Source organism: Phocoena sinus, chromosome 3, assembly GCF_008692025.1.
Source record: "Phocoena sinus isolate mPhoSin1 chromosome 3, mPhoSin1.pri, whole genome shotgun sequence".
NCBI lineage: Eukaryota > Metazoa > Chordata > Mammalia > Artiodactyla > Phocoenidae > Phocoena > Phocoena sinus.
Genome location: NC_045765.1, coordinates 64,845,869 through 64,871,000, shown reverse-complemented (window position 1 = coordinate 64,871,000; position 25,132 = coordinate 64,845,869). Strand labels below are relative to the sequence as shown.

General features: G+C 35.2%; 1 protein-coding gene across 1 annotated transcript in view; it reads left to right on the top strand.

Annotated features, from left to right (window-relative positions):
• Window positions 1–25,132, top strand: part of ADAMTS19 (ADAM metallopeptidase with thrombospondin type 1 motif 19) — a 280,800-nt gene that overhangs the window by 137,797 nt on the left and 117,871 nt on the right. Inside the window, 2 exon segments of the mRNA XM_032627346.1 lie at window positions 14,499–14,639; window positions 16,051–16,201. Coding sequence (XP_032483237.1) covers window positions 14,499–14,639; window positions 16,051–16,201 — 292 coding nt within the window.

The following is a 25,132-nucleotide window of genomic DNA, read 5'->3' as shown; positions in this document are numbered from 1 at the left end:
GTTTACTGTAGCAATAGAAAACACAAAATACTTAAGAATAAATCCAACAAAAGACAGAAAAGCAAATACCCCTATTAAAATTCATTAAATCAAACCTGTATCAGTGGAAATATACCATGTTTGTGGATAAGTGAAATATCTTACAGATGTCAGTTCTGCTGTACATATTTTAGAGGTTCATGGAAATTCCAATGATAAACTTTTATATAAGTTGGTAAATATTTCTAACATTTATATATAAGTACAAATAGCCAAAAATAGTCAAAACATTCTTGGAGAAGCTATGAAGCTGGAGGCAAAGGTAGAAGAGGATGAGGAGGAGAATAGCATGGGAATCTTTCTCTAACGGAAGTGAAGACCTATCATGAGACTATAGTAACTAAGATCTTGACATTTACGCATATATTCACAGGAGTACAGTGAAATACAGAGTCATAAACAGGCCCATGCCTACTTGAAAACCTGACATCTGACCACGCTGTCATTGCAGACCAGTAAAGAAAGTTGACTGTTTATAAAAATGTGCTGGTACAGTTGGTTTTCCACATGTATAAAAATAAAATTGAACACTTTCCTCAGCTCGTTTCTAGAAATCAATTCCAGATAAAATAAAGACTGATACATCGCAGATGAGACTTCTAAGTGAAAGTATACAAGACTGTCTTTAGGACTTCAGGACTAAAATGATTTCTACAACAGCACACACTTTGCGTGCCTTCTTCTCGAAGGTGGAAATATAAGATCTGATAGAGAAGTTGGTCATGGATCTTAGAATTTGTCTTGTCCAAATTTCCTATTTGTGTGATGGTTTCCCTTAATACTTTTTTGTTGTTGTTGAAGTATAGTTTATTTACAATGTTATGCTAATTACAGCTGTACAGCAAAGTGATTCAGTTACACATATTCTTTTTTTTTAATATATTCCTTTCCATTATGGTTTATCAGAGGATATTTTTTTATTGGAGTATAATTGCTTTACAATGTTGTGTTAGTTTCTGCTGTACAATGAGTGAATCAGCTATATGTATACCTATATCCCCTCCCTCCTGGACCTCCCTCCCACTTGACCCCCCATCCCACAGAGCACCAAGCTGAGCTTCCTGTGCTTTACAGCATATTCCCACTAGCTATCTATTTTACACATGGTAGTGTACATGTGTCAGTCCTGATCTCCCAATTCATCCTACCCTTCCCTTCCCCCCGCTGTGTCCACATGTCCGTTCTCTATGTCCAGGTCTCTATTCCTGCCCTGCAAATAGGTTCATCTGTACCTTTTTTCTAGATTCCACATATATGCATTAATATACGATATTTGTTTTTCTCTTTCTGGCTTACTTCACTCTGTATGACAGACTCTAGGTCCATCCATATCTCTGCAAATGATCCAGTTTCATTCCTTTTTATGGCTGAGTAATATTCCATTCTGTATATGTTCCACGTCTTCTTTATCCATTCATCTGTTGTTGGACATTTAGGTTGTTTCCATGTCCTGGCTATTGTAAATAGTGTTGCAGTGAACATTGGGATACATGTGTCTCTTTGAATTATGGTTTTCTCAGGGTATATGCACAATAGTGGGATTGCTGGGTCATATGGTAGTTCTATTTTTAGTTTTCTAAGGAACCTCCATACTTTTCTCCATAGTGGCTGTATCAATTTATATTCCCACCAACAGTGCAAAAGGGTTCCCTTTTCTCCACACCCTCTCCAGCATTTATTGTTTGTAGTTTTGTTTTTTTTTTCTTTTGCGGTACGCGGGCCTCTCACCGTTGCGGCCTCTCCCGTTACGGAGCACAGGCTCCAGACGCGCAGGCTCAGCGGCCATGGCTCACGGGCCCAGCCGCTCCGCGGCATGTGGCATCTTCCCAGACCAGGGCACGAACCCGTGTCCCCTGCATCGGCAGGCAGACTCTCAACCACTGCGCCACCAGGGAAGCCCTGTTTGTAGATATTTTGATGATGGCTGTTCTGACTGGTGTGAGGTGATACCTCATTGTAGTTTTGATTTGCCTTTCTTTAATAATCAGTGATGTTGATCATCTTTTCATGTGCCTGTTGGCCATCTGTATGTCTTCTTTGGTGACTTGTCTATTTAAGTCTTTCACCCATTTTTTAATTGGGTGGTTTGTTTTTTTTAATCATAGGACATTGAATATAGTTCTCTGTGCTATACAGTAGGACCTTGCTGTTTATCTCCTTAATACTTAAGTTATTTATATTACATAACACATTCATATACACACACATACAATGTAGTATGTGTACACATATATATTACATATATTTGTTTTCATAGAAATATTTAATAAATTTAAAATTAGAAAGGAGAGGCAAAATGAGTATCATTTGTATAAATGGAAAACTTCAGACAATCTACTAAAAAACCTATTAGAGCAGTGAGAGAATTTTATTGGCCTGTTAAAAAACTGTGTAAAAATTGTTTTCTTTCCAATACATGAACAAGAGCCACTTGCAAACTGTAAGGAAAGAAAAAAAATTCATTTATATTGAAGATAGCAAAAAATAAAATAAAAATTAAAAAGATAAAACACCTAGGAATATACTTACAAAGGAATGTACAAGACTTATAAAAAGAAGAATTATTAACCACACAGAGTCATAAAAGTGGTATAAATAAATGGAAAGAGATTTCCTGGTTTAGGGTAGGAGCAGTCAATATTATAAAATGACAATTATCTATATATAAATTAATATAATCTGCCCAAAATATCAATAGAATTTTTTTACTAGACAGCTTGATTTTAGAGTCCATGTGGAAAACTCAACATAAGAAATTTCTTGTTTAAAAAAAAAAAAAAAACACTGTGGAGAGGAGGGGGGTGAGCGCTATCAAATAGTAATACATTTCAGAATAGGTAAAGCAGTTTGTGCTGGTGCTAGAAAAAGCAGACAAGTCAATGGAAGAGAGAGTAAGAAAAAAAATTCCATTTATATGTAGAAAAAGATGTGGAAATGTAGCATATAATAAAAGCTGCACCTACAATCAATGGAAGGAAATGAATCATTCAATAACAAAAGTAACAGAAATCTGATTCTCTACCTTAGACATTACATCGGAACACACCAAAATGATTCTGTACATGAGATTTTTTTGTTTTGTTGGCTTTTTTCTTTTTTAGTCTTTTAATAGAGAACGTTTATGATTCTAGGTGTGAAATCTAGAAATATTTAAGGAAAATTCACATAAAATTAGTGACTTGAAATTAAATATCAAGGCAAGGAAAAAAATACAACAGTCAGAAGATAAATCACAGTCGCTGCAAGCATTTGCATCGTGTAATATTGACACATGACAAAGTAATATTTTCCTAAATATAAAAAGAGCTCTTAAAAATAAATTTGCAAAATGACCAAAGTCCCATTAGAAATATGGCAAAGGATATAACCACATAGCTTATAGAGATATTTTGATGGCTTATATGAGAATATCCTAGTGTCGTTAATAGGATGCCAGTCAAACCACAAAGCAATTCTCCTTTCGACTATCAGATTACATAAATCTACACAGATGAATCCGTATTTACTCCCACTGTAAGGACCACGTGCCTCCTTTGACAAGAAAACTCTCTCTGTCCTCTTCCCTCATTTTCTCTTACTCTTCTTTTACATCATTTCTTCAGAGAAGTATTCCATGGGTAGGTTAAATCCCTTCATATCTGCTCTTATTAATTCTATGTAGTTTTCATTCCTAATTTTTTCACAGTTGTAGGTTTACACTTGCATGATTATTTAATGTCTGTATCTCTAATTAGATTGTGTTTATTTTATTTATTTATTTATTTTTGGCTGCATTGGGTCTTTATTGCTGCGCAAGGGCTTTCTCTAGTTGCAGCAAGCGGGGGCTACTCTTCATTGCGATGCTCGGGCTTCTCATTGCGGTGGCTTCTCTTGTTGTGGAACATGGGCTCTAGGTGTGCATGCTTCAGTAGTTGTGGCACGTGGGCTCAGTAGTTGTGGCTCGCGGTCTCTAGAGTGCAGGCTCAGTAGTTGTGGCACACAGACTCAGTTGCTCCGCGGCATGTAGGATCTTCCCGGACCAGGGCTCAAACCTGTGTCCCCTGTATTGGCAGGTGGATTCTTAACCACTGTGCCACCAGGCAAGCCCTAGATTGTGTTTCTTGAGGACAGGGGCTGTGTCTTGTTTTGTTTTATGTTTATTTCTGCTGTCATTGCTGTTTAACATTGTATCTTCACACCTTTCATTTGTGCTCTATAAATAGCTGTTAAATGATTTTTCGATTAACAGTGTAAGTGAATGAAAAGCGTTCGTCTATGAGGAAATAGATATTCTTATACATTTTTGAGAAGTGTGTAAGTGGGGCACTGTTTTTGGAGGCCATATGCAATATTTATCCAAATTTAAATAGAAGACTGCTGGTAAATACAGTTTCAGTTTATTTTCCCAGCTTTGAGTTTAGCACATGTTAAATTATAATTTAATTTGTTTTGTGTTTCTTTGCTTACTAGAATGGTTAAGCATCTCATCTTTTTCTCACTTGTTAAATTTATCCCATTACTTTAAAAATAAGTAGCCAATAAAAGTAATCATAAGGACTTGAAAATGATCACTGTCTTATATTAATGAAATAGTATTTATTTTTTGACCATTTAGTATCTGATGCCTCAGCACTTTGTTTTCCTAATTATAAAAATGGTCCTTTTAAGATAGGTTTATATTATTGAAATGATAGTATGGATATAAGGTTGTAGACAAAGTTGTTTGTCTTGAATACAGTTTACGATACAATTTTGTAATTTGACTTTAGCACATTTATGGTAATTTATACTTGTAATAGATAGTGTCAAGAAAATAAAAAAGCTCTAGCAGAGTTCTGCATTTTTAAAAGTTAAAAAAAACTGCATTAAACATATACAATTTATTTACTGATTAAGAATCTCATCTGGTAATTAGATTGCCTACTTCATAGAGATGATGAGTGGATAAAATTACATACATTAGGGAAAATTACTTATAAATTATGTGACTATAAAAACACAGAATATGTTTTCACATGGCCAAAATACTTGTATGTTTTTGGTTTTTGTTTTGCTTTTTTGAACCAAGGGTAAAAGACTAATATATATTTATTAAACTTTGGCTTAGAGACCTGGCTTTTCCACTAAGTTGACAATTCAGGAGTTTCTTTGGAACTGAGAAGCTAATGAGGCAATAAATATGCAAAGTTAGCTCCTTGAAGGCAACAAATATTTGGGGCACCTGCTAAAGTTTTAAGTAATCCCAGAGTACGAACAATGTAGATGCCTTGTAATTAATAAGGCTTTGAAATCAATGACATTTGCTTACATGCTTTGATGGAAATTTTGCCTGGGTAGAACCAAGGTAGGGCCAGGTTATAACCCACTTCTTCAGACATCTGCATTTCTGTTATTGGCATCAATATTGTTATCAGTTCTTAAGTTGAGACATCTAAAACATCTTTAACTCTTTCTAGTCTTAGCTCCTTCCATAATCAGTTGTCAAATTCTGTTCATTGGTCATCTGAAATAGTTAGCCCATCTTTCCATTCCCTCTTCTGTTATTCATCCAGGCTTGGACTATTGCAGTACCCACCTCAGCGGTCTCCTTGCCTCAGCACCTAATCTTTCTAATCTATCTTACTTTCATCAGATTCAGCTTCCTGAATTATGGTTCTGATCTTCAGTTCAGAAATCTTTATTGCTCCTTACCACCTAATGAATGAACTCCAAATTCCATAGCCTTAGATTCATGACTTTTATAGATTGGTCCCAATCTATCTTTCTAACTTTATAAGCTACTTCTCTATTTCATGAATGTAAACAATCCATAATTTTCAAGCTTCATGTCTTTATTAATGCTTTTTTCTTATTCTAACTCCCAGCCCTACTGATTTATACCTTTTTCAGTTTTACTTATCCATTAGGTAAAGACAAATGTAATCCCTTTAATGGTCAAACCAAACGTAATCCTTTTTGTGAAATTAGACCTGAAAGTCCAGCTGGAAATGTATCTCCTTTTTTAACTCCCTTACACTGTTAGTTGTAAATATCACTTGTAGCTTAATTTCTAATATATACTGATTTATACTGATATTTATACACACATATACTCCCTACTAGACAAGAATCTCTATAAAAAATAGGATTAGTGTCTAATACATTTTTTCTCATATTGTACCAGGTTGAGTGCATTGTATATTATAGGAACTCAAATATTTATTGTATGAATGAATAAGCATTTGTTTTAGGAATACTCACCTTTTGGACAGCCATTTTGAGATTCAGGGTAGAGAGCAGTTGAGTTCCAGAAGCAGGGAAAGAGGAATTAGTTTGGCTCAAGGAATGCAATTGCCTTGACTGGAAAATATGGTTTTATGACTATAAAAATACAAATATGACAACATATTTTTCCTTTCTGGCACATGCTATTTTGATTCTTATATAAAATTAACTGTGTAGAAATACAGTAGTTAAATTATACATCAGTTATGATGAGTCTTCTTTGAAGTTTGGTTACAGGCCTGTTCAGCTGTTTCAGGCACATCCTGAAGTCGTGGACTTGGAAGGGACAATTCCAGAAGTTTCAGCAATAGTACTATTTAATCTAAAATTCTGCTAATTAAATAAGAAGGTAGCATATGCTCCAGGAGGTATCCTGTAAGCTTAAATTTGGCTAATCTCTCTCAGCATGCCAGAGGAGTCCCTTTTAGAAGGAAATAAAATTTTTGGCTTCATTCTGCATTGATGCCCATCAGTATATCTATTATATCTTATAGTAAGTATATCTTGTAGTACAATATACTGATTAGATCAGTATACAGTATCAGTATATTGATTACATCAGCATATCTTACTATAAGAAAGAGGATATATTCTAAAGGGAGAGTAGACAAACAGTAAGAAGTAAATAAGAAATGAAGATAAAGACAGTACATCATCTAGGACTCTTAGGATGGGAAACAGATAAAATAACAGATTACTGTAATAGACAGAAGCAAATATACTCTTGTTTCTAGAAATCTGTTGCTTCTTAAAATATTCAAAATTAATTTTTCTGTAATTAATGTTCCTTGACCCACTAAAATTGGTAATAGCAACATGTAAGTTCACTGTTTCCATATTGTACAGTTTAGAATTCCATACAGCAAAAGTCACAAGTATCTTCCTCTAGTACACACGCCTTGGTTAAGGATAGAAATTACTCAGTGGGCAGATGAGAGAAAGCATATTAAAGCAACGCAGACTTGGACTTGAATTCTTGTCATGCCAGCTACTCTCTGAATGAACTCTGGGCAAGTCAATCTGTCTTTACTAATTTTCTTCATTCCTAAATGTGGATAAGTTTTCCTTTCAAGGTTCATTGTTAGGTTGGTGATGCTCTAATTACATGGCACATTGGTTGACTCATAACACAGAATGAATAATACAGAGTGAATGAATAATAATTCATTATTAGTAGTATTATAATTATTTTTATGAATGCTTCAATGTAACAAGGAGATTTTCAGCCTCCAATGGCCATACATCTCTCTGTTCACTCAAGGAGTGCTTTTATATCCTTCAGAATCTTTACTGGATTGGCAGGAAGTGTACTTATTATGGCGATTCTTTTTTTTTTTTTTTTTTTCTTTTTGGATGCACTGGGTCTTTGTTGCTGCATGCGGGCTTTCTCTAGTTGCGGTGAATGGGGACTGCTCTTCGTTGCAGTGTGGCAGTGTGAGGGCTTGTCATTGCAGAGGCTTCTCTTGTTGTGGAGCATGGGCTCTAGGCACACGGGCTCGGTAGTTGTGGCTCATGGGGCTCTAGAGCGCAGGCTCAGTACTTGTGGCGCGGGGGCTTAGTTGCTCCGCAGCATGTGGGATCTTCCCAGACCAGGGCTCGAACCCATGTCCCCTGCATTGGCAGGCGGATTCTCAACCACTGTGCCACCAGAGAAGTCGAGATTCTTGTAAGACCACTTGCACAGTTTTTGTATTTGCTATTTTATTTAGACAGTGATACCAGTTAGAGTAATAAGTAGTTTGTCCAAGTTAATAATCACAATGGGACATAAGCCAGCAGAGATGCAGCAGCACTCCCATACCAGATTCTCTTCAAATGTAGGTTTGGACATCATAGTGAGTAGGTGGAAGAGGAGAAAAATCACCCAACTAGTGAACAGCCATACAAGAATTGGCTTTCTGTTTGCATTTCTCTAATGCATTTCTCTTGGCAAGTGTATGGTCTAGAGTAAGGCAAGCAACCTTCCTTGAGCAGATCATCCATAGACTTTTCAGGCTTATGGTTTCCCTAAGTCAGTAAGATGCCACAATAGTTTCAACTTTCCATCAAATGTACAGAATATTTAGTTGCTCCTATGCTTCTATATTAGTTGATAAAATCTATGTATATTTATTTATTACTATTTAAGGAATTAAAAAGAAAATGTGATAATTCTTATTCTCTGAACACTTAAATTCTAGGTAGTAATACTTTGTATATATTACTTAAAATTCACCAGAAATAGAAGATAGTTCTGATATTTTTTGTGCCATATATTTGAAGGGTGCAAAAGTTAAGAATCATGAGAAATATGTGCTAGACTTTATTGAAGAGTCCTTTATATGGGAAGAAGGGCTTAAAATTTAAGTTACATTTGTAAATACAAACAAGCTGTGGAAGGCATTCTGAAAGGAAGGGACTGTACAAAACAGTAGGCTGGAATTAACTGTTCTAGTGGAAATTAGATTGAAATCAGTTTACAGATTATTTGAAAACAAGATAAAAAGTTTGGATTTTATCTTGTAGCTCATTGGTTCTCAGAATTTTAAGTAAGAATCATTGATAAAATGTGTTAAAATAAAGTTTCTTAGGTCTTAGGCCTCTTTTAATCGGTTGGGGTAGAGCTCAGGAATCTGCATTTTAACCAGCCCTTTGGTTCATTATTCACTTTTTCAGTATCGTTGCTTGCCAAGGAAAATTGAAAGATTTTACCTCGGGAGCTAGTTTTTGTTAATGTTTTCATAAGGAATTAAAACAATTAAATAATTGTTTAATAAGGCAAAGAGTTAAGGCCAGGTGTGAAGGGGTTATCCAGAAGTGAAGAACAACAACCCAGAAGTGAAGAAAGTCACCTCTTGTCTTGGTTGATGGAAGTAGTGTTGGAAAAGGAGGAATGGGTGGGAGAGCTTTATGGAACGTAGAAGGACAGGATCCAGGCATCTTTTAGCTGCATGAGGGCAAGGGATGGAGTGTTCCAGCCCCAGTATATGATAAACTCCTTGAGGGTAAAAACTGGATCTTACTCATTTTTACGACCCCAACTCAGTACAGTGCCTAGCACTTAGTGTGTTCTTAACAAGTATTTGTTGAATTGCTAGATAAAACTGTCGTGTAACACACAGCAAAGTCAAAAGGAATCTCCTTTTGTACCCCTACTTTATTTTTTGACCTCTGATTTTTTATCTTGATGCTGACTTACTTTCCATTGCCTCTTGACTTACCAGTGGAAGTACATATTTGTTTTGTGCAAAGCGAAATGATTTAAAATATAAAAAGTAATGAAAATGTCTCATATTTCTTAATGTTGGGCTTTTTTCCATGAGTACACAGGAGTGAAGTGACATCAAATCAGATATAGCCACTGAATGGTATGAAATTACGTGTCATTTGTGATAGTTTGTTTCCTTTTATAAATTAATTTTTTCTATATAATATATGGCTTTTAGTGGAAAATAAGATATTGTGACAAAATGTTTAATGTATTCAGCACAAAAAAGTTTACTCTCTTAAACTATGACTGTTTGCAAATTGGATCCTTTCCAAATTATCCAAAAAATGTGAGTGAATTCATAAATGTTCTCTTCTCTGACTCTTTAAACATCAAAAGGGACCATCTTCAAAATCCAAATGCTTCTCCAGCTTTCCGCAGGATATCACAGAACTTCCTGGCAGAGACTTTTAAACAAGTTGAGAAGTTTTATAAGATAAAAATATTTTCTCAGTTGACTTGACAACCATGTACAATGTTAGTGGAGAGTTTATTTGCCCAAGGCTCTTTGTCAAAGTGAATTTAAACTGAGATTATTAAAATGTAGCTGAGTTGCACAGTGTGAGGAGAGGTGTTGCTAATGTCTTACTTCGAGAATGTTTCCCATGCAGTGCATGCGACTTGGTTATGGGACTGTATACGTGAAGGTGTGTTTCTGCTAACAGAGAGGAGACATTTAAAATGATTCAGAAAATAAACCTTATATGTAAATGGATACTTTTGATCTATAGTTTGGTGATTTAACGTTCACTTCTTTTGACCCATCAGACTGCCTGGGTCTGAGTCACAGCTCTGCTATTAACCTCAGCACCTTCCTAATCTGTAAGATAGAAGTCATGATGACAGAAACATTCTGGGGGTATTGTGAGGATTAAATGATATCATCATTGTAAATGATTAACATAGTGACTGGCGCAAATAAAGGTTCACAGTTGTTTTATTTCAAATCTGTAGGATCAGTACTAAGCAGTGTCTCCTGATAGTTCCAGATGTGTGGTTATAAAAAAAAAAGCCCTGTCCCAATTTAATGATAACTTCTGTTACAAGTTAAATAGCTTTAGGAAAATTTAACTAATGGTAAACAATGCTTGTATCACCAGATCTCTCCATGGCTGTAGCTAATTTCTTACATGAGAATCAGGATCCCAAAAGGAAAATGATCATCTGCATGAGAAGTTGTAATCTTCCCAATTTGGAAAATAACATTACACTGCTTTGGGAAAATGTCCAAATTGCTAAATCTTGGAAGGAGTCCCTCTCCTTCTCTCAAATGGACACATTATTTAAGAAGTTTTATTATTTCTGAAAAGGACCAGTTGCCTTTCAAAAATAATAGCATTTGTGTATGGTTTGAAAGACTGTACCACCACAGATGGAAGAGTTGATTATGTTCCACATGGCAAGTGGCTGTTGTTACAACAGGGTCACCCGGCAATGTGTGCTGCAGCCAGAATCCCTGGGGGAGGTGAAACAGTGATGCAGGCAGGGGCGGCATTGGAACCATACAGTCAGTGCATTAGGCGTCTTTATCAATCTGGGAGATTGTGGCATATTTACAATTTCTTATTTTAGTTTAACATTCAGACAAAGTAACTTCTTGCCATTATTATTTACTTGGCTTTTCTTAAATCCCCACTTTCATGAAAGTCAGCCAATACAGCAGATTGCCTTTAATGATGGTTATCTCTGTGTTTTTTTGACAAATTAGAGAGATAGGATAAAACTTCTCTGATTTACTGCCCCAGTTTAAAAAAAAAAAAAGGTTATGGGTTCCTGCTATATTGCAGGCACTGTGCCAGGCATTTTATATCATCCTCATGTAACCTTCACAACCAGTCAGAAAAGTATATTTAACAGATGAGGAAACTGAGGCACATTTATTCCTTTATTATTATTTAAATTGCCTCTGGTCACATGAATAAGGGGGAGATACATGATTCAAATCTAACTCCTACGTCTTTCACTCTAGCCCTCAGTAAGTGAATTGGCCTCTACCTACTCCATATCATGTCTTACTTTTTCTCTTTATCTTCAAAGTATGAAAACATTTTTCTTCCTGTTCTCTCTGTCAGTCATTCTATTAATATGTATTGATACAAACCCTATTTAAGGACATTAGTTAGACGAGGAAGGAGAAATATGGTGTATCATATAGGTGAATTTTTGTAACACTAAAAGTGAAGGATAATATTCAACAGTATATTTTAAATTTTATTTATATAATTTCCATAATCTTCAAGTTAGCAAACATAATGAACTTTTAATTCATTACTCTTCTTCATAAATTAATTCCATCTATATCATTTTCTTCTTTCAAAAACATTAAATCTAACCATTTTGATTTAAATCTTTAGTTTATTTAACCAAAAATGTAGTTCAATAGTCTTGAAAATTTTCATTTTCATATGAGAAAATATAGGTAGTATAGTTGTAATTTCCTTTAGCAACTTCTATAACAATATTCTTTTATTAGTATTTTAAAATGTCATATATATATTGCTGTTCACAAAATTTTTCTGAAAGACTATTTATTATCTAGATCATTACACAATGAGAAAAGGGAGCATTGGACTATCTTGCCATCATCTCAAACTTAACATGTGCAAAACCAAGCTTTCCTCTTTCTACTTCTTCAGTATTAACTCTCTCACAAACAGCTATTTTAATGTCCTCATTATGAGAATTCATAGGAGATTATATGCAACTTTTACTGAAATAGAAGTGATTCTGTTGGGTTGCCCAAAAAGTTCATTCGTATTTTCCCATAACCTCTTGCAGAAAACCTGAACGAACTTTTTGGCCAATCCCAATACATGCTGACTTGGTTCAACATTTAAATACCATTTATAGAGTATGGTTCCCATATGCCAGGATCTTAGAGCAATGAGTAAGTTCCTATCCTCAAGAAACTGGAGAGATAACCAAGAGTAAAAACATACAGTACAATGTAGAAAACACTGTAGTAATGTTGTTCACAGAATCCTGTGTTGGGAAAACAGAGACAGTACCCGTAGGTGAGGTGGGAGTTTAGTAAAAGAAAACCTCGTGAAAGTAATCTACGTGAATCTTGAAGATCAAGTAGAATTTATCCAGGGAAAGGTGTTGAAGGCAAGGCACTTTGGATAGGGTCAGGGAGGGAATGGACTTCAGTGGTTAGTCACATGATTCTAGAGCCAGACTCCTCAATTCAAACATCACTACTTTCCACTTTCTTGTTGTATGACCTTGGGAAAGTTACTTCTCATCAGAAGAAAGGGTATTATAAAAGTTCCTACCTCATAGAATTGTTTAATTCAAGCTTATAAGCCCCTTTTTTATGGTATATGACACAGAGAAAATGCAAGAGAATAAGGAACAACATAATGTTTGCGAAACTACAGGTCATTTGCTCTTGCTGAAAAGAAATGCAATAAATGGCTTGGAAGAAGATTAAGAAACGGTGTACCATGTTAAGGAGTTGGAAATTCCTATATAGGTAATGGAAAAGCAGACGAAAGGCAGCCTGATTGTGTTTTTAAATAGATCTTACTGGAGCAGGGCAGGAGGAAAAGGGAGAATGTTGCCAAAGATTAGAAGCACAGAACCCACTCAGAATGCCATAGTAATTTTCAGGATTAAATATTTTTATAATCCTCTTTAATAGTAACAGAAGGAATTGAAAGGAAATAACAGTTGAAAGAAATATTTAGAAAGTAGATTAGCAGGGCTTGCCTCTAACAATTAGTAAATAATTGGGTGATAATTTGGGAGAGGAAGGAATAAATGATGACCTGAAGATTCTTGGGCTAGCAAAAGCGCACAAAAGAGAACAAGCGAGAAAAAGAATTCAGGAGTACATAGAGGTTTGAAAGAGAAAATATTAAGGGCAGCTTTTAGACATACTGAATTTAACAGTCTTCTAATACGTCCATCAGAAGATAAGTCAGAGTATTAGAATAGAGTTACAACTTGGAGCAACAGATTCAGGATTCAGTAGAAAAGATGAAGATGGCCGAGAGTGTTCAGGTTTCCCAGGGACAGTTTGTGTTTTATGATGAGTGGAGGAAGACTGTCTCGTGAAGCACTTGAGGAAAAATAATACTTTAATGTGTTTTCGGATTTGATAAAAGGAATGAATAAAGGATCTTTAGGCAAGAGCAAGAATCTAGTGTGATTGAATAGAAACTTACCACTTCTGTGTGCTTCATACCTGCTACTATGTCAAAAATATATCTATAGATCATTTTGATACAGGTGAACTAAGCATGTTATTTACTGAATTGATTGGGAGAATGTTTTTTACTAAGTGAAAACATTGACCTTTAATATAGACCATAAAATTTTAAAAGTAAATCAGTCTGAAATCTAATGTTATGTTGACCTTTAAAACTAATTTCTCGGGACTTCCCTGGCAGTCCAGTGGTTAAGACTTCACCTTCCAATGCAGGGAGTGTGGGTTTGATCCCTGGTTAGGGAGCTAAGATCCCACATGCCTCGTGGCCAAAATCCAAAACATAAAATAGAAGCAATATTATAACAAATTCAATAAAGACTTTAAAAATGGTCCACATCAAAAAAAATTTTAAAAAAAACAAAAAACTAATTTCTCTCCGAATAGACCAGTGGTTGCCAAGGGGAAGGGAGGGTGTGGGAGGGGTGGAGTGGGAGTATGGGGTTAGCAGATGCAAACTGTTATATATAGAATGGATAAACAACAAGGTCCTACTGTAGAGCAGAGGGAACTGTATTCCATATCCTGTGATAAACCATAATGGAAAAGAATATGAAAATGAATGTGTATATATATAACTGAGTCACTTTGCTGTACAGCAGTAATTAACACAACATTGTGATTCAACTCTACTTCAATAAAAAATAAAAACGAATTTCTCTCCCATTATTTTAATTATTTAGCTGTTGTTTAATTGCAAGTATAACAGGTTAAAAATATCTATCTAATGTAATTTTTAAATTTTATATTCCAAATCAGCATGGGGATTAATCATGACAATGACCACCCATCATGTGCTGATGGTCTTCATATCATGTCTGGTGAATGGATTAAAGGACAAAATCTCGGTGATGTCTCGTGGTCCCAATGTAGCAAGGAAGATTTGGAAAGATTTCTAAGGTACTGAGGTCACTAGCTGTTGCTGTGTCATGAATGTGTATGTGTGCCTGCTTCCTCTACCAACCTGGGAGGGTGGTGTGGCAGAGGGGGACAGCCACCAGATTAGGAATCAAGGTGCTGGGATCCACTCCTGGTTCTCCACTGACTCGTGGTGCGAACTGGGACATATTATTTAACCCACTTGTTTCTTAGTTTCCACACTTTCAAACAAGAGGATGGGCAAGGTGATTTGTAAGGTTGAAAGTTAGTATAATGATAAAAAATCTTTCATAATATTTAATTGCCTCTTCAGAATTTCTCAGTGGAAACATTTTCATTGTTCATCCCTCTATATCTGTTGTTATAAAGAACCTCTTTAACAAAAGCTCCACCTTTCCACTGTGGTAGTTCTGCACTCTGAATCTTTTTTCATCAATGTCAATGCATAGTTTTCACCATTATAATAGTCCTTGATTCTCCTCTTTTCAACCTTTAACTTTGGTAATACGTAGCTTCTGCCTGGTTGGAAAAGGAAATGAAAAAAAGTATTACTGTTCTAATTTTCATGTTAAAGCCCTGTTCTTTACTTTTTCCTTCGGTAATAGAAGGGGAAGATGAAACGGTACCAGTAGATGTTATGTAAAGTCCCAATTAGTGAGAGATGCTTAAAGTATCCAAAAGTCTAAGTAAGAAATATAGGAACATCTAACTAGCTAAATTCACTACACAAATTTATTTTTCCATACCATTTAAATTGTCAAGCTAATTTTTTGTCAAATGAATATTAAAATCTACTAAAATATATTTATTACATTACTATAACTCTTTCCAGAAATATGTGCAGTAGAGTCTGGGCATTCTCTTTGTCACTGCAACAGTAGCCCCTCAGTAGGCCCTAATGAGTGCAGGATGTTGTGTAGTTGTCTTCTCATGAATCAGAACTATGATAAAATTAAATTTTACCCCATAAATGGAAGTTGTAGTACGATGTCAAGTAGATATTCACACTATTAATAGTCACTTGAGAATGCTTTCCATAGATTCCTTAAATCCCAGAATATAGTTGATTTCTTACCTTCATACATTACTTTTGGACAAGTTACTCTCTGAGCTTCTTCATCTTATAAATATGTAAAATAATAACCACCTCACAGTGTTATGTAGATTAGCTGAGTTAATCCATATGAAAGATCTTTAAAAACAAAAAGTCCTGTTAATTTGAACTTTTTTTATTATTAGGTTTATAGTAATAATTATAAACAAATGATTCTCATACATGGGATAATTTCTATGAGCATTCAATAGAAGAGCTTATAAATAAAAGTAAGAACATATTTTAATAGTATCGAAATGTTTCTTGTTGCTGTGTTAACTAGTTATAACAACTTTTTGCATTTAACTCAAAATGTTACACATATCTGCATATCGCCAGGTCAAAGGCCAGTAACTGCTTGCTACAGACAAATCCCCAGAGTGTCAATTCCGTGATGGTTCCCTCCAAGTTGCCAGAGATGACATACACTGCTGACGAGCAATGTCAGATTCTCTTTGGGCCATTGGCTTCCTTTTGTCAAGAGATGCAGGTAAGAGTTGTATCCAGGTAGGATTTTTTTTAAGTGTATGTTCACATCCATTATTTAGAAGTATTGATTGGGGGAGGGGAAGATGACTTTATTTTAGAGTTTGTGGCTTCAAAGCATCCCAGTATTGGAAAGAAGGATTTTCTAAGAAAAGGTTTCTGCATTTTCCCCCTAACATTTTGAAAGTGATTAGAAATAGGTGTCGATATTTAATTAAAGCCAGGAAGGAATGACCCAAGAATTTCTACTTCAAAAATGGCACTGAAGTCAGAAAAGTCTTTGCATTATGCCAGTTCACTGCTTTTGTTTTAAATCTCTTACTTGCTTACATGGTAGGTAACCGGGTGAAAATGTCATAAAAACGATATATGAACATGTAATTTTGGAGGAAGGATTATATCTTTTAACTCTGAAAATAAATTGTTAAAAATATGTCCTATAGGAATAAAAATTAGAGAGTACATTTCTAAATAGTTAAACTAAAGGAAAAGGGTAAACGTCTGATGGTGAACTAAGCAGTGTCTTTATATTAGTATTCAGTCACTAGTTACTCTGAGAGGCCAATTGTCCCATTCTAGAAAAATCTAAAATCTGAAAGATTGAGCAAAATGACCTTCATAATTGATGTAAGAATTTAGCTCTATTTACCCTTCCTTTTTTCTTTTCTTCTGTCTTCCTGAAGCTCATCCCCTAGCTGCCCATTTCTTCCTACCTCTTTCCAATACACATACTTGTGCACACTTTGTATTTCAGGCTTCAACTGATAATCATGCTTAGAGTGAATTGAGAGCTGTATTTCACTGTACCTAAGTTCTGTGATTGCCTCGAAGGAGTTTGGCTTTGTTGAAGATAATGCTGTCTTGGATTACTGGCAGAATAATTAAAATTCATTATAAGGAAAAGGTTATACAGCATTATGACATATGCTCTCTCTGCTTCGTTGTTCTTATCAAAGGAGTTATTCACTTGTTTGTTACTTTCCTCTTATTAATTTCCCACCCTAGTGTGTAAGCTCCAGGAGGGCAGAGTGTTTCTCCAGCACCTAGTCCAATGGCTAGCACATGGTAGGCACTCAGTGAATATTTGACTTAAGATTAAAATAAGTGAATGTATGAAGAAGTTGGAGCTCCATTAAATGTGACATGTGAAAGAATGTATAGACTGTCATACTCATCTGGCAATATTAGACCTCAAGAGGAACTGATATAGGTGTGTGATTGTGACTGGACACCCAAGGGTTCACATGTGGCAGACCAATGGATCCTTGGAGCTTAGCATTGGGTGTGATAATTACAGCAGTAGCCAGGTTGACTTTGTATTATCTGTCCTAATACCTCTCTGATCTCATCTACCAATCTTGTTCAATCTACTCTCATCTCCAAGGACTTTAGACAATCAAAAATTGGGTCACAATCTTCTTTCTTAAATCGTCATGGTAAAATGAATGTTTTGAGGTCCACAAGTTTGGTTTTGTAGGTAAACACATCTACATGCTGAAATTATCATGTTTTGGAAAACAGAGTAGGCTGCCTATGATTACTATCATACTATTGCATAGGAGAGGGTTTCAGTTCATGTAGTACAGAAAATTGATAGACTTGATCAATGAAAATTGTTCATATTTTATGAAGTACCCCAAGTGTTAGAAAAACTCAGCAAATGATCAAATACAAAAGTGATTTTGGTAAATTTTAGATCATTTTTCATAAATACTATTTTTTAAAATTTTAGAAATTATTTTAAATTATATATTGCAGTTAGTTAAATTTTACTAGTACCATTCCACAATATTTTGAACTCTAAAATGGATGCCACAGGGTGTAAATCATTTAGATTTATGACCTATTTTGATTCTTATAACAATTATATGCCATAGTTGATATTTAGTCCTGTTTTACAGATCAACAGTTTGAGGCCTGTAGAAGTTAAATAACACAATTAAGTTATTACATCTATGCGGAGGGAGTGTTAGATGCAAATCCAAAGAATAGAGTATATGTAACCACTATGCTCTACTGCTTCTTATGGAATTCAAACTTCTTTACTTTGTGTCTTTGTGTGGGAAAAACCTTAGATCAAATCCTGTGTTTAGACTGAATTTGCTTTATCCCTTACAGCACCTACACCATCAGGGTCAAGAAATATTTTAATTGATTTTTTAAACTTTTTTAGGCTATTTGCTCTATTTATATGGTTGTTTCTCACTAACCTACCTGCATGGATTTTTTCCCCACCTCTGAAAGTATAACTATTTGTTAGGGGATGTTAAATCCATTTCTTAATATCCTAGGATGTTGCCTTGTTTTAAACTAGGCATTTTGCACAAACAGAATTAAGTTTTAGGTCTTAAGTATCCAGAAATGTTCTCCTTTTTTCCCCTGAAATTATCTATATTTGACATTTTTATTCATAAAACCAGATTTTTCTCTAGTTCTATCTGTGTGTAATCTTCATTAAGGACACTTTTTAAATAATGCCAGAAAGGATTGGGCTGCTGTGGGCAGTCAAGGAGAAGCAATGCCTCCTAATAGGGGTTTGGTTGGAGAGCACTGGCTGGAAAGCCATGAAGCCTGGGCTCTAACAGTGGTTCTGCCTCTCATTAGTTGTGTAACCTTAGTCAAAACTCTTTTTCTTTCTAAGCCACACTCTATAGAACAAGAAATAGAGCTATGTTATCTTTCAAAGTCTCTTAGGGCTAAGAGGCTGGACTTCTTTCATTCTAAAATCCAAAACAGCATTCTGATACCACCCTTGAAAAATCATCATTTCCACCCCAAATCAGTGCAGCTTGCTTGCAAAGCATAGAAATTAGGTAGGTAGGTAGGTAGGTAGGTAGGTAGGTAAATAGGTAGATAGAGCCACAGAAGAGATTATTTAAAAATTCAATCACTGATTTGATAAATATTTATTGAGTTCCAGCTACTTTCCAGGTGCTGTTCTGTGTACTAATAACACAGTAGGAAGTAACCCCCAGCTTCATGGAGCTTAATTTTAGCTGGGGAAACAGACAATAAGTACATACATATATGATATGTCAGTTAGTAATAAGTGTTTTGGAGAAGTATAAGTTCAGGTAACAAAGACAGGGAATACAACCAGGGATGGGAGGGTAGGAATGGTGCTATTTTATACAGGATGATCTGGGAAGGCTTCCTAAAGCAAGTGACATTTGTTTAGAAATCTGAAGGAAGTTAGGTAGCCAGCCATGCATTTATCTTGGGAAAAATGTAGCAAGAAGAAACAGAAAGCAAATGCACTGGCGTGGAGTTAGGTTCATATTTTAAGTTTAAGATGTCCATTGGACATCCAACTAGAGATGTTTGTAGGTCCAGAATAGATATCTATCTGGAAGTCCTCAACAAGTAGGAGATACTGAAGACATGATATTAAATGATGACACTAGGAAATGAGTTAGAAGAGGAAAAATTCGAAGAGTGAGAACTTAATCACTACAATATTTAGAGGTTAGGAAAATAAGGAGGAAGCAACAATTAAAACTTTGAAGAAGTCTATTGGTAGGAATCGAACCAAGAGAAAGTAAGATCTTGGAGGCTAAGTGAAGACATTTTTCAAAGTGGAAATTATTAGAAATTCCAAAAGCTGAAGACAAGGGGAGTAAAATGAAGTCTGAGAATATGCAATTGCTATGTTTTCCCGCTGGGTTTGGGACACTATTACTTGATGCTTTCTTGACATCCCTGAACACCTGAGGGTGAGGAAGTAGAAATTAAAAATATAAGGGGAAGTAGTTATAAGTGTAGAAGATAGAATAGTTCAGCGCGTTAAGCCACTCACGTACACTTTCAAGGGGATACACGTGAAGTCGCCATATCTACCAGTCTGTCATCTAGACTTTATACAAAACGAACCTCCTAGAAGGCAAGCTCCATAACATCAAAAGAGTTGTCAGTCCTTTTTATCACTGTACTTCTGGCACCTAAAAGAGTGCTCAATAAGTATTTATTAAATTAATAAGTGAATCAACTGAATGATGGAATAATAACTCTAAAATTTTACTCATAGAAATAGTTGATTCTTAGATATATAATATGTCCAGAAAATATGAAGATAACCATCTAAAATATTAATTCAATGGCTCCATAAATAACAACCTATAAGGGTATGTAGCTTATGTTTCACAGCTTACACATGAGTTAATCAGGCATCCGTATGTCCATCTTACATCTCCATTCAGTTATACATAAGTGTTGAGCTGCATGGAGTAAGGATTTGCAGCAACTTTTCAACGTGTGTGTTTCTGGTACAATATGAGACAATGGTAGTTGGCCCATAGTATTTGAATTAGATATTGCTCTTCCATTCTTACTGACAAATAGTTATATACAAGCACTAGGGACTCCAACATTATGTACATGCTGATCTAATTAATGATATAAATTTACCCTTAGGATAGCAGCTTACATCTGCAACATGTTTAAAGGCATAGCTGTAGAGATGTTTGTGAAACATCTCGACCCTCAGCAATAATTGCTCACTCTTCTGTATGAATATGCTAACTTCTCAGATGACCTTATTCCTGAGTCCTAAGCATTTGGTGCCTCTAGGCCATCTAGCATCTTGTGGCTGAGCCAGCTACAACTGCATCAAGTTATCTTAATAGCTGCCTAAAATTACTTAGCCTGGCTAAGAATACAGAGGTATGGATGTTTCCTTAGAACCAATAAGAAGTGGCTGCTTGAGAGTTACATTATTTGAATGAGAAGGAAGTTTGCTTAAAAAAAAAAAAAAATGAAGACCTCCAGGAAACTTAAGGTTCTGCCTTTGGTTTTGGACTAGGCACAATGTGAGTTGCATACATATTATATTGTATCGAAAACTTTCTAGTGTAATTGAATCATATGATGACTTAAAGTGAAAGTCCCACGTAAAGTTCCAGTTTTACATTTCTCTTATATCGACTTAATATATCAAAGTATGTAGGACTTCTAAAATCTCTCATTTGATCTAATGAACACGCTGGTATTGAGATGAGTACCTTATGAAGAATTCTAGAAGATTGAGTCTCTGTGATTTGGCATTGTGAAATTCCAGAGGCAATAGGAGTTAGGACTAAAAAAGCATGAAATATCCCTTGATGGAAAGTAGTTGTTTGGGCAACTAATACAGTATCATTGATAAATCATGTTGTTAAGATTGGTGAAGTTGAAGATTTTTATTGTCCTTTCTCCCTATAAGATCAATAAAGTTATGGTGGGTTAAAGCTACCAGGAATTGAATCTGCCTGTTTTGCCATCTAATCAAAGCTTCATCCTATTCTTTGAGCTTTAGTCCTACACGGTATATGAGTACATGAGTTTGATGGCACATTATTTGTCTAGATAATCTAGCTCCTTAATTTTTTTCCTTAGGACTAATTTTTATTCACGCCTTCTTATTGACGTGGGCTTTTATTTTTTTATCTTTTATTTATTTATTTTATCTCTATCTTTGTAAATTGCCTATTTACATTTTGCCCATTTTTTAAACTTTCTGTTTTTCTTGCTGATTTGCAGGAGTTCTTTCTATATTCTAGGTGACACTTCCTTAAAGTATGTCATTGTGTGTTAACTTTTTATACAATGTCATTTTAAAATTTTGAAGTGGTTGAATCCATCAAGTTCTCCAATTAAGTTGTGCTGTTTTTGTTTTGGTTTTTTTTTTGTGTATATATATATATATATATATATATATATATATATATATATTCTTTTTCAGATTCCTTTCCATTATAGTTATTACAAGATATTGAATATAGTTCCCTGTGCTATACAGTAGGTCCTTGTTGTTTCTCTATTTAATATGGAGTAGTGTGTATCCATTAAACCCAAACTCCCGATTTATCCCTTCCCCTCTTTCCCCTTTGGTAAACATAAGTTTGTTTTCTATATCTGTGAGTCTCTTTCTGTTTTGTAAATAAGTTCATTTGTATCATTTTTTTAGATTCCACATATAAGTGATATCATATATTTATCTTTCTCTGACTTACTTCACTTAGTATGAAAATCTGTAGGTCCATCCATGTTGCCACAAATGACATTATTTCATTCTTTTTTATGGCTGAATAATATTCCATCATATATATATATATATATATATGTATATATACACACATGCACGCACACACATACACACACCACATCTTCTACATCCAGTCATCTGTCAATTGATATTCAGGTTGCTTCCATATCCTGGCTATTGTAAATAGTACTGCTATGAACATTGGGGTGCATGTAACTTTTCAAATTAGAGTTTTTTCCGGATATATGCCCAGGAATGGGATTTCTGGATCATATGGTAACTCTATTTTTAGTTTTTTAAGGAACCTCCATACTGTTTTCCATAGTGGCTACACCAAGTTACATTCTCACCAACAGTGTAAGAGGGTTCCTTTTTCTCCACACCCTCTCCACCATTTATTATTTGTAGACTTTTTGATGATGGCCATTCTGACCGGTGTGAGGTGATACCTCATTGTAGTTTTGATTTGCATTTCTCTACTAATTAGCTATTAAGCATCTTTTCATGTGCCTGTTGGCCATCTGTATATCTTCTTTGGAGAAATGTCTATTTAGGTCTTCAGCTGAAGAATGTGTGGTTTTTGAAGTTCATTATCTGTCACTATAGATGAAGTATATTATTATTCAAAATATCTGTTTGCTTATTTGGTTTGATTGATCCATTAGTAACTGACAGACATGTTAAAATATCCCACTCAAACTACTGATTTATTTATTTTTCCCTGTATTTCTGTCAGCTATTACCTTATATAATGTTGAATTATATTATAGGTGCATACATAGTTACGGTTTTTCATCTGTTGATCTGTTTTTCTCTTCTGCATTTTTTATGACTTGTGTCTTAAAATCTGTTTTCTCTGGCATTAAAACCATTATCCTGGCTAATATTTGTCACATCTTTATCTTCAACCTTTCCAAATAAAACATAAATACAAATATGGGTATGGATAGATGGGTATGTTTACTAGAGAAGAGCAATTGCTAGATTTTATATTTTTCTGTTTAAACCAATGTAACCATTTTTTGGTATTTTCATCAGCTAGTTTAACATTTTTTACATTGATTTAAATTAATGTTTTTTAGGATTTTTATTGTCAGCTTATTTTGTGTTTGTGTTTCTTATTTATGCTCTACTTTATTTTTTTTTTTTTGCGGTACGTGGGCCTCTCACTGTTGTGGCCTCTCCCGTGGCGGAGCACAGGCTCCGGACGCACAGGCTCAGCAGCCATGGCTCACGGGCCTAGCCGCTCCGCGGCATGTGGGATCCTCCCAGACTGGGGCATGAACCCGCGTCCCCTTCATCGGCAGGCAGACTCTCAACCACTGTGCCACCAGGGAAGCCCTATGCTCTACTTTTTACTCTTGTTCTCCTCTCCTACTTTACATTGGAGAAACCAACTTTTCCTCTGCATTCAAAAGTCAGACATTCTTTGTATCTTTTTATGTGTATGAGTAATTAGTTCTTTTTTCTTGATGCATAGTATTCCACTGGTATATACTGTTTTGTTTATCAATTCACCTCTTAGTAGACATCTGGGATGTTAGCTATTATGAGTAAGCCTACTCAGAAGATTTGTGAATGATTATTTGTGTACACATATGTTTTTATTCTACAATATTAATACATTAACATATTATATATTAATACATTAATTTTTTGCAAACTATGGGGTAGGGACTGGCTGCCTATTTTTGTAAATAAAGTTTTACTAGCACACAGTCACCCCCATTTGTTCACATGTTCTCTTTGGCTGCCTTCAAACTACAATGACAGTGATAAATAGTTGCAACAGAGATCGTGTGGCCCACAAGCCTAAACTGTATACTATTTGGCACTTTACAGAAAGAGTTGGCTGACCCCTGTTGCAGCAGATACTCTGGATTCTGTTATATTCCTCCAAATAGTGTTTTGGTTTTTGTTTTCACAGGGAATTAAGTTTGTTAGACTCAAACTGGAAACTATCTTGCCTACTGTGGATAGCACCTCATATGTTGGATCAGCTCACTCTTTCCTTATCTGGGCTATTTGGGGTGTGTCCCTTGCATGTATGGTACAGGTGCCACCTAAAGACCTAAACTTCTCTGACTCTCTTCCTTTTGGGATTGTCCCTTCAGGTTTTGGCAGCTTTGACTACATTAGTTTCTGTCTTCATGAGTCTAAAAAATGGCATATGTTGCTTTAGCCATTGTGTCATGCCATGACCACAAACCACTATCAGGTCAAAGCCACAAAGATGGTGAACTCAACTTATGCCAGTCAGCTCCCCTAAACAATTTACTTGCCTTTGTTCACGTTCCAGAACCACCAGGAAGTTCTTTTTTGCATTTGTTCCACAGTTTATGGTTGTTAGCTGCCAGAGGGTTGGTCTTCTGGGAACTTATTCCACCATTCCAGAAGAGGAATATATTTCTCTTTTACACAAGGAAATTCTGGATCACTTTTCTTTCAAATATTTCAAATAGCTCCTCCCCACTTTTTTTTCTTTTCTTTGGGGCTTCATTAACTAGGTATTGACAGTTCTCCTTTCTCTAAATTTCTTCGTACTCCTTGATTTTCTTTAACACTCTAAGATGTGTTCTATTGAGGGATCCTTTGCAGAGTGCTGCTTCATTTGTTGGCTATGCATAGACTACATTTTTCTTCCCATGTCTGTTACTCAGCACCTACCTCTAGCAGTCATAAAGTATATGGAGTGAAGGAGGTAAAAGAGAAGACGTCAAATTTAAATATTTAACTGTCAGTGGTCAAATCGTTTCTGCTAAGGGATAAAGTTTTTGAGATGTAAATGTGCTAGATTTTTAGTATTTCTTCACATTAAAAAGGTTAATAATAATGGCTAAAGTCCAGTTATTATTGCTTTATGTAATCAATGTTTATTTAGATTTATCCTCACTTTTGTCAGGTTCTTTGATCACA